Raw genomic sequence first — 19,550 nt, forward strand, 5'->3', positions numbered from 1 at the left:
ATGGTTAACTCTTGGCAAAATTAAGTGAATCTCTTCAGACAGAATCTACCCCTAAAATTGTCATGCTGACTCTTTTTGATTAACCCAAGTGTAGAGTGATCTTCTCTAAAAGTTTTTCCAAAACTTTTCCTCCCGCTGGTTAGACCTTAGTTACTTGGCTCAACCCTACTGCTCGTCTTGATTAGATGTACCTCACTGACATCTAACATCTCCCTTGCATTCAGTAAAGATTTAAAAATCCCTGCCAGAGCTCCAGCACTCTCCTTCCTTGCCTTCCAAAGTTCAAAGTAAGTTTATTATCAAAGTATGTGTATGTCAATATATATAACCCTGAGACTTATTTCTTGCAGGCATTTACAGGAAAATCTTGAAATAAATAGAGCTTATAAAAAGCTGTGCATAACAAGGACTGACAAGCAGCTGATGTGCAAAAAAAAGACAAATTCTGCAACTATTAAATAAAAATAGATAATACTGAAAAAGTGAATAGAAAATACTGATGTGTGTACCATCACAGCCTGGGATGCATCACTGGGGATTTATTCACAAAGACATCTAATATTTCCTCTTATGATAACGTGTTCCAGAATTTCACATCTCCCTTCATAAATTTTCCCGTTACACATTTTTTTCCTTAATGAACTTAAGTATTCATCTTTTTAAACTTAACTGTGACTAACTATGTACAGATTTCCACTTTGGTCCATATTTGTCGTCTTATCTGCAATATCTGTAATGTATTCTTTGGGATATTTCTTAATCACATCTGCAGGTAATACATCCAGATCTCTTCTGTACCCTTCTAACTTCTTTTTAAATTAACCTTCTGTACATTTTACCCTGTAGTGACTCCCTAATTTCAGTAGGCAGAATTCACTCAGACTGTTAAATGGTTAAGTTTGCCATGTAGGTTACATGTTATGTTATACACCACTATATTTTGGGCGTGGGGTTGTTTCTTGGAGCTATACAATGTCACCATTTGTTTGCTGTGGGAATAAAGTGTACGTTAGAAGTAATTATACTTGTGTCGATTTTTGTCGACACTCCTACAACCCCCTTGAAGGCTCTCCTATTTTTTAATCCTTAATACCTGCCAAATATTTCCTTTCTTTTTATCTATTCCTCAATGCTCTTTAATGTTGAGGGCCCCTTGAAATTGTTCTTATCTTTCACCCTTATAGGAATATACTGGCCCCAAACTTGCATGACTCCTATTGATACAATGAGGACCTACTGGAAAGTAGTTGGTCTCATCCTACTTTTGCTGGCTCCTGTGTTGTGTTGGTGAAATTGGCCCCTCACCCATTCCATGATCCTAATCTTCAGACCATCCTTGCCTCTTTCCGTAACTACCTTGAAGCTTAGAGATATGGTCACTATCTTCAAAATACTCTCACTTGCCACTTGCTTGACTATATTTCTTGATGATATGCTGCTTCTCTGGTAGGAGTATCTCCATACTAGTTCAAAAATTGATGCACTTTATAAACTCTGTTGCCTTCTGAGCCTTACACGCTATGGTGAGCCCAGTCAACATTGGGGAGATTGAAATCCCCTATTAATCTTACAGCATTCTCTGATGTGTCTCCATCTCCTCTCTCCTATCTTCTGTTGGCTGATAGGAGGACTATAGCATAACTCTAGCAAAGTGATTGCACCCTGCTTTGTTCCTAAACTATTCATACTACCCCATTTGTAGAGCTGCCAGGATATTCTCCTGAATTACTGCAGTGATGGACTTCTTATTCAATATTGCAATGCCACCCCATACATATCCAAGCCTCACTCACCCATTGTGTCTGGAATATTAAGTTGTCAAGATTGACCTCTTTTCAGCTGTGTCTGTGTAGCAATATTATCATGTTCCCATCTATCAAACTACACTCCTAAGTTACACATACAAAATGCCAGAGGAATTCAGCAGGTCAAGCAGCATCTATGGAAATTAATAAACAGTTTACGTTTCAGACTGAGACCCTTCTTCATGACTGGAAAGGAATGGGGAATACGCCAGAATAAAAAATGGGGGGAGGGGAAGGAGGATAGCTAGTAGGTGGTGGATGAAGCCAGGTGGGTTAGGAGAGATAAAGGACTTGAGAGGAAGGAACCTGATGGGAGAGGAAAGTGCACCATAGGAAAAAGGAAAGGAGGAGGTGAGAAGAGGGAGGAGGCCAGAGTGGGGAATAGAAGAAGAGGAGAGGGGGAGGTTTTTTCGTAGAAAGTTCTACCATTCTAGTTGGACGGTTTGCATTTAAATGCAGTTTAGCATTGCATTCCTCCATTATGCCTCATCACGCTCACGTCTGCTCTGCCTCTGGGGGTGACTTGGTTGACCTCCTATATTTGACTACATCTACCCTGCGTCCCGTTTCTCTGCCGAATTAGTTAAAACCCTTCCTAACAGCACTAGTTAACTTTCCCTTAAGGTTGTTGGAATTGTTCTGAATCAGTCCCAGTGCTCCAGGAATCCAAGGCCCTCCTATATTATCCATTCAACTGTGTATCCATCTGATCTTCCCTCCTAATATTCACTGCAGCACCACAAGTAATCTAGGGATAAGATAACCTTACAGCTCCTGCTCTTCAAATTCTAGCCTGGCTTCCTAACTTTATGTTGCAGGGCTTTGTCCTTCTTTGAGAAATAGTCCCATGATGGATCACACCCTCTGCCTATTTATAAATTACTTATCGGTGTGCCCTGCAACCATTCTCTGACATGAGAGGCCACACATTATCCTGAATTCATGACCACGGAAATACCTATCCATTCTCCTCAGACTGTAGCACATCTTTTATGATGATTGCTTCACAATTTAGATAGGGAAGGAATAGGTGACTACCAGGCAGATGAGAGGCAGGCAGTCCTGCAAACCTCAGATTTCCTTTCACTCCAATATTCCCTCTCCACGATGGAAAATGGTGGGTGTTAATATATCCTTAATGAGCCCAGCCAGGGTCCGTGGACACTGGTAGTAAGGATAGGGCACTTTAGTTATGTGACTACACAGAAGCTGAATATTTTCTTTAAACAGCAGAAGTTTGTGAGGGACAGAGAAGATATTAAGTCATGAAGAATCAGGCGGTCTGAATCTAGAGGAATTGGTGATCTAGAATGAAACTGGCTAAATGATCAAAATTAGTATCAGGACAATCCTTTCATGCAACAGTGGTTAGGGTGTGGAATGCACAGTAGGGGGGCAGAATTAATTGTGGCATTCACAAGAGAGCTGAATAAGTTTTGGAAGGAAGTAGTTTGCAAGGCTGGGGGTGGGGGGAAGGGAACGGAGAGTGCACCTGCCACAGAGCAGGTATGAACATGACTGGTCCAAGTGGAGCCATTCTCTGATAATCATTGTGAACTCTGCCCAGCCACGTAATGTTTGGATAAATGTTTGTACCCTCTTACTCTTCTTAAAGTGGAATTCAACATTTTCCTAATAACATTATCGGACTAACTGGCCTGTTTTTATTTTGGAGTGGTCATGTTATAGTTGCTGTTTTCTAGTTGGATGAAACTATTTTAGGATCTGCTTCTGCTGTTTCTGCGGCTACCTTGTTTAGAACTTTATATTATCTTCATATTAATTGCTTTTTAATTTTCTCAGTCTCATTTTTCCTTTTGTTTCTTGCTTTATCTGAAATACTTTATGATTCAAATGGTGTCTATCATTTGCTTACATAAATCATAATTTCTGCTGTTATTTCTTGCCTTCAACTCTCTTCCATGTAGAGATTCATACAAGCTCTTAAAAGTCCTATTTTTAGTGTATTGTTCTTTTTACCACTGTTTAAAAGAAAAGTGTTTCTAAATCTGCCTGCACAACTCCCACTGCATTCAACCATGAACTGTTAACTTTGCAAAAAATTCTGTTTTTGTTTACAAATCTTGCTTGGCTGCTGCTTTCTATTTCTACTAAGTTGAATGTAGTGATAGTTGGCCAATCCATGTAAATGGATTAGTGCAACGCTCGGAGCATTCAGGAGTTCGGAGTTCATTTCCGGCACCGTCTGTAAGGAGTCTGTACGTGTCCTCCACGTGGAATGCGTGTGTTTTCCCTTGGTGCTCCAGTTTCCTCCCACAGACCAAAGGCGTACCAGTTAGGTTAATTAGTCTCAGTACATTGTCCCATGATTAGGGTTAATCGGGTTTGCTGGGGGTTGCTGGTATGGCAAGGCTCAAAGTGCCTGAAGGGCCTATTTCGTGCTATCTCACTAAATAAAATAAATACTTCTGTTATAAATATTTGCAATTGATCAAGGAAAAATATTCAGGATTTAGAATACCACTTTTACACTGAGAGTGATGAGAGCATTCCTACATGGAGCGGTTGATGGGTGCGCTTGAGGAGAAGCCAGTAATTGTACTATGGGTAAAAGATTAGGAGGATGATCATTTAGTTAGGCCAAGATGAAACAAGAGTGGGTGATGATTAAACACTAGCTTAGGTAGCTGGTTTGGTCCTTAATTCCTTCTCATTCTTGAAGCTAGTTTACTGTTTCTTCATTTTCTCTTAATGCTATGGATTCAAGTGTTCATAGTGTAGACCTGTTGTTTTGTTGTTCAATTTGATTTAGATTTTCATGCATCTTCTAAAGGTGTTGTTGCTCCTTTTCCCTGTAGGCTTCCTGTAGTTTGTTTTTCTTTATCTATTTTTGAGCATTACTTGTTTTTCACACATTCAGCATTAGCTGCTGTTTCACTGCTGTTCCACATGCAAGAGCTTAACATCTCAACAGCCATCTGTATGTCTGTCATCAAGGGCTGAGGGGCCTGTTCCTGTGCTCTACTGTTCTATGTTCAATCTCATCAGTTTGGTGAGATGGGATAGTTATCCATTTTTAATGAACAGAATATCAATGTGAATCAAAATTAAAAACAATATGCTGGAAATAGAAGACCAGGCCATATATGTGGGAAGTGAACTGCTGATATTCCGGGTCAAGGACCCTTTGATGATTCCTTCCTGGATCTGATGAAGTGTCTTCAACCTGATGCATTAGCTCTGTTTCGCTTCCCACAGATGCAGCCATAGCTGCGAAGTATTTCAGGCAATTTCTGTTTTTGTTACAGATTTTGAGCATTTGACGTTTTCTTAATCTTCATCGATGAGAGTCAGTTTTTCCAGGAGAGGTAAATCAGGAAGCACGTTTTCCACAGATGGGCACCAGGAATTCACTTCCTCAGAATGCTGGGTGCTCAGTTGAGGTTTTCGGGATTGATTCCAGTCTATTTTGCAGTTGAGGGCTCAACTAAATCCAATAAATAGAGATGCAGATCAATTATGATCCAACTGAATGGCAGAGAAACCTCAAAGGTCTCCTTTTACTGCTACATACTTTGTACTTAGGAGTTTAAGAAAAATGCATGAACAGTTGTTGGATGAAATCTGTCCTCACAGGTGCTGCTGGAGTTTGGGTCAGAAGGGCAAAAGCTGGCCAGTTTGGAGTGGCTCTGCATTCGTATCAGTACCTGCATTTTTGCAGAATCTAAATGCTACCACTAAAGGACCTCGTGCCCAGAACCAGTTGTGACAGTTTCAGAACTGTGGTAGTGAGGTGAGGGTTCAGAAGCCGGTTCCCTGTTCATCTTTACACTTCTGTTTATCTGCAGCAGAAGAAGATTGTGAGAGTGTGGAAACACTTCGGCAAGTAAAAGTGGGGCAGTATGTAGATAGTAAGAAAGTATTAGAGGAAATTATGTGTAATTTTAATCTAAGTAGTTCATTGAGAAGGAAGGAGAACAAGTTAATCCAATTGGTGTAAATCACGGTCTTTTAAAACAGGACTGAAAAAAGAATCCTCGCAAAACAAAAGAGGATACACTTGGAAATTAAAGCAAGATGAACAGTCTGAACAAAAACTGGTCGTATATGAGCACCTGTAATGTTATCTGTTTTAGGAAACATTTTGTAGGGCTGTGATGTCTTCATTTAATTCCGAAGCAGATCTGTGTATAATGTTTATATTCTGAGAGTCTAACATCAGATTGAATCGTTCTACTCTGAAAACTTATAACGGATAACCATCTTCTTACAGCCCAGTTATTCAAAAGATCCGTGCAGAATGTGCAGAGCCCTTCTTGACTTTTGAGCAGTGTTTGAAGCAGAACCAGTCATCTGTCATGAATTGCACAGATCATGTCAACAAGTTCCTGGCCTGTGCAGAGCAAGTCAAAGTACAAACCTCAGGTAAAACATTTCTGCAATCTTTCTAGAGTTGCGATAGCACAGTGTTAGCTACACACATTTAATATACAAAAAAATGCAAATTAACATCCCATCACATTTGTTCCATTCCCTGGCTTCTGTCAGATGGTTTGGTCTTTGAAATAATTCCTTGTAGTGTAGAGGAATATTTCACTGTGATAATATCATAGTGCTTTACAGTCTGCTCACAGATTGCATTCAGACTGTTCAAGTAAGAGCAGAGCTGTGTATTTCTTGTTTCACCAATACACTTGGATCCCGGTCATTGTTTCACTTCAGTTATTAGAATTTCGCTGTGTGGAACTTGGCAGCTGACTCCTGCATTCTAATATTATACAGGTGTCCCCCGTTTTTCGAACGTTCGCTTTACGTCAACTTGCTGTTACGAAAGACCTACATTAGTTACCTGGTTTCGCTAACAGAAGGTGTTTTCACTGTTACAAAAAAAGGCAGCGCGCACCCTGAGCAGACTAGCTCCTCCCTCGGAACTGCATTCTAGCCGGCATTGCTTAAACACGTGCCTGTGAGCATCTGTGCTTTATGTCGATTTATCTTGTGCATCCGTTAGCAAGATGAGTTCTAAGGCATCAGAAAAGCCTAAAAGAGCTCATAAGGGTGTTACACAGCGTAAAACTAGACATGATAAAGCGTTTCGATCGTGGTGAACAAAGTAATGACATAGTGAGTTTGGCTAAGGGTTTGTGGAAGTTGACGAAGATGATGTTGAAGAGGTTTTGGCATCCCATGACCAAGAACTGAGAGATGAAGAGGAAAGGATAACAATTGAAGCCGAATGCAGTAGTGAACAACCCGAAAGTGAAGTCGTCCAGGAACTGAACATGAAGCAATTGCATGAGATTTTCGCTGCGATTAACAACGCTGCAATGATTGCAGAAAAGTATGACTTTAATTTTGAAAGGGTATGTAGGATAGGGCAGGTTTGCAGGATGGTTTGAGTGCTTACAAAGAACTGTATGATAGAAAAATGCGGAGGCTAAGCTGTCAAGCATACTGTCGTTTTTCAAGCCTTCCACGTCAGCCACAGCAGACGATGAAACTCGACCTTCGACATCGAGGCAGGCAGACATAGAAGAAGGTGACCTGCCTGCCCTGATGGAAACAGACGATGATGAGATGACACCCCAGTGTCCCACCACCCCAACCTCCGAGGACTCAGCCTAACACACCATCATCAGTGTGCTCACTGTCTTCCCGATTCCGGTAAGTGAAATTACACTGGGCGTACATTATTTCTACTTTATATAGGCTGTGTATTTTTATGTGTTATTCGGTAGCTTCATAGCTTAAAGGTTACTGGAAAAAGTGCTTCTGCCGGGAGCACTTGTGCTGTGTGTTTCTGCAGGGAGTGCTTTGCGCCGTGAGTTTCTGCCCGGAGCACTTGCGCCGTGTGTTTTTGCCGGGAGTGCTGCTGAGAGCGCTTGCGTGAAATTTTTGCTGTGGTGGACAGTGCTGCAATAATTGTAGAGAAGTATTCCTACATTATATAGGCTGTGTATTTATCAGATCATTCACGCTTTTACTACATGTTACTGTTATTTTAGGTTTTGTGTGTTATTTGGCATGATTTGATAGGTTATTTTTTGGGTCTGCGAACACTCACAAATTTTTCCCATATAAATAAATGGTAATTGCTTCTTCACTTTACGACATTCCGGCTTACGAATCGTCTCATAGGAATGTTCTACTTTCGAATAGCGGGGGAAACCTGTACTGTATGTTTGAAGGACTTTGTCCACTGGCTGCAAAACACTGGAAAATCCTAAGATCCTGAAAAGTGCTATTGAATAATCCTCTTTATTGACAAGTTACGATGTTGCTGTTTATTAGTCAAGTGAGCAATGTTTGTGTCATAATAGTCAGCAAGGCCATGAATCCACATAAGTATATGAGTGTTCTGAACTGTTCTTGAAATTTAGCATTGGGGAAAATTCCACCAGTACTTAAAACATCCGCATTGAAAACAGGCTGTTCCTATAAGGGAGCTAGGGCTTTACTCTCTGGAGAGGAGGATGAGAGGAGACATGATAGAGTATACAAGATATTAAGAGGAATAGATAGAGTGGACAGCCAGTGCCTCTTCCCCAGGGCACCACTGCTCAATACAAGAGGACATGGCTTTAAGGTAAGGGGAGGGAAGTTCAAGGAGGATATTAGAGGAAGGTTTTTCACTCAGAGAGTGGTTGGTGCGTGGAATGCACTGCCTGAGTCAGTGGTGGAGGCAGATACACTAGTGAAATTTAAGAGAACTACTAGACAGGTATATGGAGGAATTTAAGGTGGGGGGTTATATGGGAGGCAGGGTTTAAGGGTCAGCACAACATTGTGGGCTGAAGGGCCTGTACTGTGCTGTATTGTTCTATGTTCAAAGTTGTTGATTTGTATTTGAAGTTGTCACTATTTCCATGAGAAACACCTGTGCTTTGCAAAGGTGCACTTCATTTCATTTTCCTATTGTTGAAGCAAAAATACCAATTAAGATTCATCAGCAAACAAATCAATTGGTTATTTAACTGTGCTTCCAATATTCTGGAGTATTGCCCAGTTATACCCAAGGATAAGTATTTCAAATGAGATCCTAAATATGAGGAATCTAAAGCAGTGAAGCCTGTTGTCAGTGAGAGTGAAATATGTTTATTTCCTGTTTAATATTCAGTGTTTCTTGTAAGGTCAAAGAGAAATTAAATGAGATCAAAGGTTTATTTAATTTTGTTTGTTTGTCCAAGGTTCTGAAGATGTAAGCAATTATTCAGATTCAGATTCAGTTTATTGTCATTTAGAAACCACAAATGCAATGCAGTTTAAAAAATGAGACAACGTTCCTCCAGAATGATATCACAAAAGCATATGACAAAACAGACTACACCAGAAAATCCACATAACGTTTAGCAATCCCCAATCCAGAGTCTGGAGAGGCTGTTGTGTATTAATATCGCGCTACCATCTTAGCGCGTTCCCCGGAAAGGAGCTCCAAATCCATCAGACAAACAAGACCAAAAACTAAAGCTACAAGACCTGCACAAAACCGCATAGTTACAACATATAGTTACAACAGTGCAAACAATAGCATAATTGATAAAAAAAACAGACCATGGGCACAGTAAAAATAGTCCAAAGATGTTAAAGGACTATAAGTTCAAAAGAAATCACCACACAGTTTCCACAAGCCCTCAGGGTCCCGACAGACTCGCCATCCCACGCCGGCGGCAGAAGGGAATACCCCCGCTATGGACTTCCAAGGCGCCGCCCGACTCAGCCTCGCAGTCATAGCACACACCAAAAGCGACCTGACCGCAGCAGACTCCGAGCCGACGACCATCCCCTCCGGCGCAGCTTCTCCGAGCACCATCCTCTGCCAAGCGTATTAAGACGGCCCCGCCAACGGCCATCGGCAATGCGACCCCGAGGACTGGGGGCCTGTTCTTCCCAGCAGAGTCCCGGACCTCACAGCAGCTCCCACATTCGTTTTCAATCGATTATGATTGCACAGGGCATCCCACTTCACAAATAACAGATAATCAGTTCTGGAGTAGCCGCAGCAAGCTGCGTCGTGCTGCCACCTTGAATCTTGGAATTATGAGCATGGACTCTAATTAAACTACTGAAACAACTAAATACATAGTTTAACATGCCCCTTTTAATGGGGTTATAATTATATTCCTGAGCACGGCCCTTCATATTTAATATATATTCTGCAATCCCTAGTAAATTTCTGGTCTGACTGAACCCTTCAGACCATTGGGACGAAATAACTCATAGTTTCCATTATCCTAAATGTCAGAGATGCATCATGGGCTGGAGCAGAGAGAGGTAGTGATCTACTTTCTCAGAGGCAGATGCATGATGATAATTAACTCATAACCTCCCTCACCATGTGGAGAGGAGTGCTCTGAATTATTGTGGTTGGTTCTGAGCATATTTTGGATAGAACGTCAAGTATTTAGGGAGGAAACAGTTATTTGGAACTGTTGAAAATCATGATGATATTGATAGAGTAAACTAGCAGAAACTGTTTCTAAGTGGCAGAAGGGCAATGCTGCCAGACTATAATGCTGGAGGGTAGTGCAGAAGAGGTGATACGAGGAGAGTTGCACTGTGAATTGTGATCATCTGGAATGCATTATCTGAAAGGGAAGCAGACTCAATGATGGATTACAAAGGAAATTGATAAATACAAGGTGATAAATATTCTAGACTATGGAAATAGATCAGGGAAGTGAGACGAGAGATCTGGCAAAGACAATGAAGTCTGAAAGACCTCATTTTGTGCTGTATCATTCTACACTGCTTTCATAAAGACATCGCCCACAAAGGGCTTGTACTGTTTTGTAGCAATGAACAGGCCATTCAGCCATGATGAAGTGCCAATCTTGATGCCAATTTAAACAAAATAGCCTCATCCTGTGTATCGTCTATATCCATCCATTCTAATCGTATTCATGTTCTATCTAAAATCTTCTTAACCTCCGCCAAGCTGCCTGCTTCCACTACTACCCCCAGTAACCTATTCCAGGCACCTACCACTCTCCATATTAAAAAAAACAGCTTGTTGCTCACATCTAGCCTTAAAAGCAGGCTCTCTTGATATTGTGTTTGACATTTCTACTCTGGGGAAAAGATTCTGACTGTCTACCTTATCAATGCCTCTCATAATTTAAAAGATTTCTATCAGGTCTCCGCTTAGCTACTGACAGTCTAGGGAGAACAATCTAAGTTTGTCCAACCTTTCCTTTTACCTCAAACCTTCCAATCCAAGCAGTATCTTGTAAATCTCTTCCGCACCCTTTCCAAAATCTCTGTGTCCTTTCTATGATGGGGCAACCAGAACTGCATACAGTATTCCAAGTATGGTCTAACTAACAGAAGTTTTACATAACTGACCTCGTTACTCTTATACTCAACACCCAGCAATGAAGGCCAGCATTTCGTATGCCTTCTTTATCACCTCATCATGTGCAGAGAACTATGGACCTGGACCACAAGATTCTTCTGTACCTCAATACTGTTATGGGGCCTCCCATCAACTTCTATTTTCCTTTCTATTTTCATTTGACTTTCCAAAGTGCAACACTTCACACTTGCCCAGAATAGTAGTGATGTTGCATTTGCTATCTACAAATCTCCAGCAACCATTCAATAATGCATAGAATGTTGGAAGATGACAACGAGTGCATTCACTGTTTCCATGATTACTTATATTACTAGTACTGTGGAATACAGAGGATCCTGAATATGCCGTTTTCTATCTATAGTGCACAATTCATACTTTAATTCCCAGAAGAATCAAAAAAAATTTCATGAAGGTTTTTTTGTTACATGCCTTGCTCACGCTGAATTACAAATCATTTTTAATATGTCTGCAAACAAAGCTTACACAAAGCTGGCATGTAGAAGCAGAAATCTCTAATGAGGTTCTGCAAAATGGCTAATGTAATAATAGGAGTTCCTGTTCTTCCTTATGCCTTCATTTCCTTTTGCATGTTAGTGCTATTTCCACTCGGGGGTTTTTAGCACAGTCGGGCTACAATCCAGTGCATTGAACAATCAGATGGGATTGCTTAGTGCTCATTTTCAGAATGCTGTATGTGGCCTTTGCAGTAAAATGCCAGTTCTGCTTGGTTGACAGTTACTGACATCCATGGAGAAATATAAAATTCCATAGACCATGAGGTGTTTTTATTTGCTATTAGTTAAAATCAGAACTAATGTCCTGATCATAGTGCTAAAGAGAAGATAGACTTAAGAGTTCAAGGATGGAGCCTGTTTGCTTTAGAACTGACAAACAAGACAGAAGCTATCTTGCTACAGGCCATAAAATTTACAAGGAAATTACAAAACTGTGAAGGATTTGTAGTGATGAAGCTGAGTTTTCAGTTCCCACAATATCATTTGGAATAAAGTTAAAGGGGAGGATGAGAAAGAGGGAAAATTATAGAATGGGTTTACAAGGGTTTCTTTGGCCCCTCTGTTTTAGGCCAAATAAGGATGGAGGCATTGCCTGATCTGGTCTGGGAAATAAAATGTGCATTTGTCACCGGGAAAACATTCAGGGAACCACGTTCATTGTCTGATACACAAAGGAATTTCAGTTAGAGGAAGCTACTTTCAATGGAATACGAAGACAACATAAAGTTGAACCAAAGAATGGAGTTTAAAATTTTAACAGAATGGTGGAAATGTTTGAGAAATAGGCTTTACATTCACCAAAGAGGAAAGGTAAGAAATCAAAGCTCTGGGTGACAAAGGAAAGCAGTAATATGAAGAAGCAATGTATGATATGTACTAAGTGAATAATTTGATCTAAAACCAGACTAATATATTAAGCAAAGAGGAACATAAGCTAGGTAAACTGAAAATATGAAAATAGAGCTTGACATCTGAAAAGAACACAAATTTCTTCCAAAGACATGACAGAGGTAAGGGAAGAGATGGACCTAATTAATGACAGGAATTTTAATTTCTTTCTTTGCTAAAGAAAAGTATATTGCTCATGTCTTGGTAAAATAGAGGTTGGGGGAGGGAGAATGAAGATGTATTTGAAATTGAAGGGATACTACAAATCATGGCTATGCTTAAAGTAAACATTATCTGATTCTGAGGATAGCAGAAATGCAGATTGTAAATAGGTTTTGCATCATCTACTAACACTTCTTTAAATACAGGAGAGGTGCTAGAGGAACAGTGAGTATAATGCCCGTGTGCAGCTCGGGGTGTCGAGCTACATTATATCCCAGGCTATCAGTTTGAACTCGACTGTGGGAAGTTTTTATAAATAATAATCAGAGAGAAAATAACTAGATGCTTGAAGAAGGTTGAGTTCAGGAAGGTATTCCAGAACAGAATTGTTAAAGGCACAATTACATAAGATTAACCTGAAAACTATACACGTCTTTGAAAATGGAGGACTTACTGAAAAAGTGATTGGGTACTTACCAATGGCATCTGGGCTTCATAAATAAACTAGAGATGCAGGGGAACGGGAACCAGTGTGCCAGAACAGGTAGTGGTGAGGTTGTGGAGACAGGTGTGGTTAAGACCTCAGAAAAAGTCAGAAATCGAAAGGTTGAGCATGGTGCGCTCATGACTAATGTCCTGTGTATCTTTCAATGCAAGAAGTATCGTCGGAAAGGCTGATAAGCTCAGGGCATGAAACAATACATAGAATTCTGACATCATAGCCGTTAGTGAGACTTGGTTGCAGGAGGGGCTGGACTGGCCCCTCCCTGCAACCAGGTTTCTGTTGTTTTAGACATGACAGACCAGGCAGGGTTAAAGGAGGAGGGGTAGTATTACTAGTTAGGGAAATTGTCGCATCAGTTCTCCGTCAGGACAGACTAGAAAACACATCTAGTGAGGCATTATGGATGGACTGAGGAAAAAGGAAGGTATCTCCTTGTTAATGGGGCCATATCACAGACCACCCAACAGTTCAAGGAATTTAGAGGAACAAATTTGTAGTGAGATCGCAGGATGTTGCAAGAAACATAAGGCTGTTCTAGCAGGTGATTTTAACTTTCCACATATTGACTGGGTCTCTCATACTGTAAAAGGACTAGATGGGATAGAGTTTGTCAAATGTGCTCAGGAAAGTTTGCTGAATCAGTAGATAGAAGTCCCAATACAGTATGCAACACTGGATCTACTATTAGTGAATGAGACAGAGTAGGTGACAGTGGTTTGTGTAGGGCAGGGGTCAGCAACCTTTACCACTGAAAGAGCCACTTGGACCCGTTTCCCACAGAAAAGAAAACACTGGGAGCCGCAAAACCTGTTTGACATTTAAAATGAAATAACACTGCATACAACGTTTTGTTTTGCCTTTATGCTATGTATAAACAAACTATAATGTGTTGCATTTATGAAATTGATGAACTCCTGCAGAGAAAACGAAATTACATTTCTGCATGCAACAAAAACATTTTGAACTCCGAAAAAAAGACGTTGGGTTGAAGGTTACTTTTAAGTAAAATACTCAACGTCTATTTGAGTCCTTCTTGTATTTATGAAAAACGCCAAACTTAAATTTGCCGCCAGCAGCAAACCAAAAATAACGTCAGCCAGCTGTCAACCTGAAAAATAAAAGGACTATTTCACTGAACAATGAAAACATATGAATATACGTAAAATAATAGACAATTAAAATATTTATCATACTTGTTCAGGTTGACTCACACCTGACAATGCAGTCGTATTCAGTAGGGATGGATCGATGCTTAGGGGAGTGACCGGGAAGGATAATGTGTTTTTTTCCTCTCTGAACTCACAGAAGCGTTTCCCAAACGATGTTTGCATTGCGATGATTGCAGAATGTAAATACCCCGAATTTATCATGTCGTGACCTTGTTTGAACTCTCTCAAATTGGGGAAGTGAGACAAAGTGCCTTTCTGTAAATCTCTGGCAAGCAACGTCAACTTGCGCTCGAATGCCAAAACATCCTCCAACATGTGCAGGGCTGTACGTCCTTACCCCTGAAGAGCTGTGTTCAGCGTGTTCAGGTGCGCTGTCATGTCTACCATGAAGTGTAGCTTTTCCAGCCACTCTGGCTGTTCCAGCTCAGGAAAGGTGAGCCCTTTGCTGCCCAGGAAAGTTTTCACTTCTTCCAGACACGCGACAAAGCGTTTCAGCACCTCCCCTTTGGACAGCCAGCGATAAAAACACGTTGTAGCGGTGTGCTACACGCAGTCAGTAAACTGCAGTCAAAGATAGCTTTATTCGAACTAAACAGCCTTGCTTTTAAGCCTCCCTCAACCCGCCCCCCCATGGGCGCGGATGCTCCAAAAGACACGTACTCACAAACCCCCGTAGGCTATCTGCCTTAGCCTGAACGCTGGCTAATTGTGAGCTGGTTCAGATGTGTCAGGAAATGGGTCGCCACAACGTCTTATTTAGATTGTACAAGATCACCATAATCTTCAAATTTAGATTTACATTTCAAAAACTAACAAACTAACATAAAATACATTTTAATTAAATACTGACCATGTAGCGGTGTGCTACACGCAGCGCTAAAATTACGACACGGAGTCGGTAACTGCAGTCGAAGGAAAAAACTTTATTCGAAATCGTCAGCCTCACTTTTAAGCCTCCCTCAACCTGCCCCCCATGGCGCAGAGGCTCCAAAGCTCTGTGCTCGCAAACCCCCGTAGGCTATCTTAATTGTGAGTCGGTTCGGATGTGCCAGGAAAAGGGTCGCCACAACCAATTATTTCCCAAAGCAACAGGGAGCCGCAGCACAGACGTAAAAGAGCCACATGTGGCTCCGGAGCCGTGGGTTGCCGACCCCCGGTGTAGGGGAACACTTCGCATCTAGTGATCATAATTTCAAAGTAAATATGCAAAACAATAGGCCAGGCCCACGGGTTCAGATTCTAAATTGACCTCTCAAGTATGGATTGGGATAGGCTGTTTTCTGGCAAAGGTGTACTTGGTAAATGGGGGGCCTTTAAAAGTAAAATTTTGAGAGTATAAAGCTTGTATGGGCCTGTTGAAATGAAAGGTAAAGATAACAAGAGTAGGGAATCTTGGTTTTCTAGACATATTGAGGCCCTGGTTAAGAGAAAAGAAGAAGTGTATAGCAAGTATAGGCAGGTAGGAACAGATGAGGTACTTATGGAGTATAAGAAATGCAAGGGAACTATTCTGAAAGAAATCGGGAGGGCATGAAGTTGCCCTAGTGTACAAGGAGAAGGAGAATCCTAAAAGATTCTACAGATATGTTAAGAGCAAAACGATTTCAAGGGACGAAATTGGTCCTCTGGAAGACCAGAGTGGTAATCCATGCATGGAGCCAAAACAAATGTGGGAGATCTTAAACTTTTTTTACATCTGTATTTACTCAGAAGACAGACCCACTGAAACTATAGAGTGAGGCAAAGTGGCATCAACTTCATGGACCCTACTGCGGAGGAGGTGCTTGCTGTATTGAGGCAAATTAGGGTGGTTAAGTACCCAGGGCCTGACAAGGTGTTCCCTCGGACCCTGTGAGAGTCGAGTGCAAAAATCATCAGGGCCCTAACAGATCATCCTTAACGACTAGTGAAGCAACGGAGGAAATGATGTTCTGCTGGGCAAGAAAGGCTCTAAAAATAAACCAAGAAATTAGAGTCGGTGAGCCTGACATGACTAGTGGGAAAGTTATTGGAAGGTGTTCTAAGGGACCGGATATATGAGCATTTGCTTAGACGGACTGATTAGGGATAGTCGGCATGACTTTGTATGTGGTAAGTTGTGTCTAACCAATCTTATAGAGTTTTTTGAGGAAGTTACCATGGAAGTTGAGAAGGCAAGGCAGTGGATGTTTTCTACATGGACCTTAGCAAGGCATTTGACAAGCTTCTGCATGGGAGGTTGGTCAAGAAGGTTCCGTCAGTTGGCATTCAAGCTGAGGTAGTAAATTGAATTTGACATTTACAAGGTTGTACCAGGACTGGAGGACCTGAATTATAAGAAAGATTGAATAGATTAGGACTTTATTCCTTGGAAACCTGGAAGAATGAGAGGAGATATGATAGTGGTATTCAAAATTATCATGAGTATAGATAGAGTAAATACAAGCAGGCTTTTTTTTCATTGAGGTTGGGTGGGACAACTAGAGGTCATGGGTTAAGGGTGAAAGGTGGAAAGTTTGAGGGAAAACTTTTAGTGAGAGTGAGAATGTGGAATGAGCTGCCGTCACAAGTGCTGCATACGAGCTTGATTTCAATGTTTGAGGAGTTTGGATACGTACATGGACGATGGGGGTACGGTAGGCCACGGTTCCAGTGCAGGTCGATGACAGTAGGCGGTTTAAGTGGTTTGGCATGGACTAGATGGGCCAAAGGGCAAAGTTCTGTGCTGTACTTTTGTATGACTCTAATAAAGCCAGATGTTACAGGAGCATAGGGTCAAGTGATCATTCTGCTTGAGTTGCAACTAGAGCATTGTGACTAATTGTAGCCATCTCCCTGGGAAAAATGTGTAAATTGTAGGGAAGACACAAAAAAGATCTCCTTGTGAATGAGGGATTTTGACTATAACTTTAGACAACAGCATCTAGGGCTGTTCACAGGAGCATATAAAAGTTTGGGCACCTCGGTCAAAATTTCTGTTACTGTGAATAACTAAGTGAGTAAAAGTTGACCTGATTTCCAAAAGGCATAACATTAAAAGATGACACATTTCTTTAATATTTTAAGCAAGATTACTTTTTTATTTCCATCTTTTACAATTTCAAAATAACAAAAAAGGAAAGGGGCCCAAAGCAAAAATTTGGGCACCCTGCATGGTCAGTACTTAGTAACACCCCCTGTGGCAGGTATCACAGCTTGTAAATGCTTTCTATAGCCAGCGAAGAGTCTTTCAATTCTTGTTTGGGAGATTTTCACCCATTCTTCCTTGCAAAAGGCTTCTAGTTCTGTGAAATTCTTGGGCCATTTGCATACACTGCTCTTTTGAGGTCTATCCACAGATTTTTGCTGATGTTTAGGCCAGGGGACTGTGAGTGCCATGGCAAAACCTTCAGCTTGTGCCTCCTGAGGTAGTCCATTGTGGATTTTGAGGTGTGTTTAGGATCATTATCTTGTTGTAGAAGCCATTCTCTTTTCCTTTTCAGCTTTTTTACAGACGGTGTGATGTTTGCTTCCAGAATTTGCTGGTATTTAATTGATTTCATTCTTCCCTCTACCAGTGAAATGTTCCCTGTGCCACTGGCTGCAACACAAGCCCAAAGCATGATCAATCCACCGCCGTGCTTAACAGTTGGAGAGGTGTCCTTTTCATGAAATTCTGCATCCTTTTTACTCCAAACATACCTTTGCTCATTACAGCCAAAAAGTTCTATTTTAACTTCATCGGTCCACAGGATTTGTTTCCAAAATGCATCAGGCTTGTTTAGATGTTCCTTTGCAAACTCCTGACGCTGAATTTTGTGGTGAGGACGCAGGAAAGGCTTTCTTCTGATGACTCTTCCATGAAGGTCATATTTGTGAAGGTGTCACTGCACAGTTGAACAGTGCACCACCACTCCAGAGTCTGCTAAAGCTTCCTGAAAGTCTTTTGCAGTTAAATGGGGGTTTTGATTTGCCTTTCTGCAATCCTATGAGCAGTTCTCTCGGAAAGTTTTCTTTGTCTTTCAGACTTCAATTTGACCTCCACTGTTAACTGCCATTTCTTAATTACATTATGAACTGAGAAAACGGCTACCTGAAAACGCTTTGCTATCTACTTATAGCCTTCTCCTGTTTTGTGGGCATCATTTATTTTAATTTTCAGAGTGCTAGGCAGCTGGTTAGAGGAGCCCATAGCTGCTGATTGTTGGAACAAAGTTTGAGTCAGGGTATTTATAAAGCTTTGAAATTTGCATAACCTGGCCTTTCCTAACAATGATTGTGAACAAGCCATAGCCCTAACAAGCTCATTAAGGTCTGAGACCTTGGTAAAAGTCATCTGAGAGCTCAAATCTCTTGGGATGCCCAAACTTTTGCATGATGCTCCTTTCCTTTTTTCACTCTAATACACTAATCTTGCTTAAAATGTTGAAAAGAATGTTTCATCTTTAACTTTATGACTTTTGGAGATCAGTTCATCTTCCACTCACTTAACTATTCACAGTCACAGAAATTTTGACCAGGTGCCCAAACTTTTGCATGCCACTATAAATGGTAGATGTATAGAAAATTAACCGGTTTTTATATGTATAAGGTAACTCATGGATTAATGAGTGATTCAAGGACCGGTAGACACATTCAAATGAAACAAAAGGTTAAAAAGACTTGTTTATTCAGATTGGTTGTGATCACTTGCCTATAATGATAACAGAATCAAAGATAGTCAGGGCTTCAAAGGGGAACTGGACTAGACACAAAAAAACATAATTTGATGGGCTATGAGAAAGAGCCATGCATAGGACAGTGGATTGGCTCAGTGGGCCAAAGTAGCCCCTTCATAGCTGTCTTGGTTCTAAGATATTCAAAGTTTAAAACAGTGCAGCATCAGTTCACTAAATTTCCAGAATGAGAGAAATGTTTTGGAAAGAGCGTTTGACTAAGGTCTGTCTATTTTGGTAAGTGGAGAAGAATGAGAGAGGATCTAATTAAGAAAAACATGAGTTTTACAGAAATTGAGACTATAGATGCTGAGAAGTTTCTCTCTCTCTCCACGTAAGGTTCCGAACATAAGAACGTAGCCTCCAGGTAAGGGGTTAGCCATTTACAATTTTCTTTATGCATTGAATTATAAGCCTTTTGCATTCTCCACCGGTAGGGTGTGTCTATTTAGCCATTGATCTTGGGCTTGTGAATATTCGGAGCATGAGAAAATCAACAATTTTAAGATGGACTATGAAT

General features: G+C 40.9%; 1 protein-coding gene across 1 annotated transcript in view; it reads left to right on the forward strand.

Annotated features, from left to right (window-relative positions):
- The window catches only part of LOC132406443 (coiled-coil-helix-coiled-coil-helix domain-containing protein 5), a 36,575-nt gene that overhangs the window by 10,738 nt on the left and 6,287 nt on the right, over positions 1-19,550 (forward strand). The window contains exon 3 of the mRNA XM_059992108.1: positions 6,040-6,191. Coding sequence (XP_059848091.1) covers positions 6,040-6,191 — 152 coding nt within the window. The remainder of the gene's footprint in view (positions 1-6,039; positions 6,192-19,550) is intronic.

The sequence above is a fragment of the Hypanus sabinus genome, chromosome 16 (genome assembly GCF_030144855.1).
Source record: "Hypanus sabinus isolate sHypSab1 chromosome 16, sHypSab1.hap1, whole genome shotgun sequence".
NCBI classification, from domain to species: domain Eukaryota; kingdom Metazoa; phylum Chordata; class Chondrichthyes; order Myliobatiformes; family Dasyatidae; genus Hypanus; species Hypanus sabinus.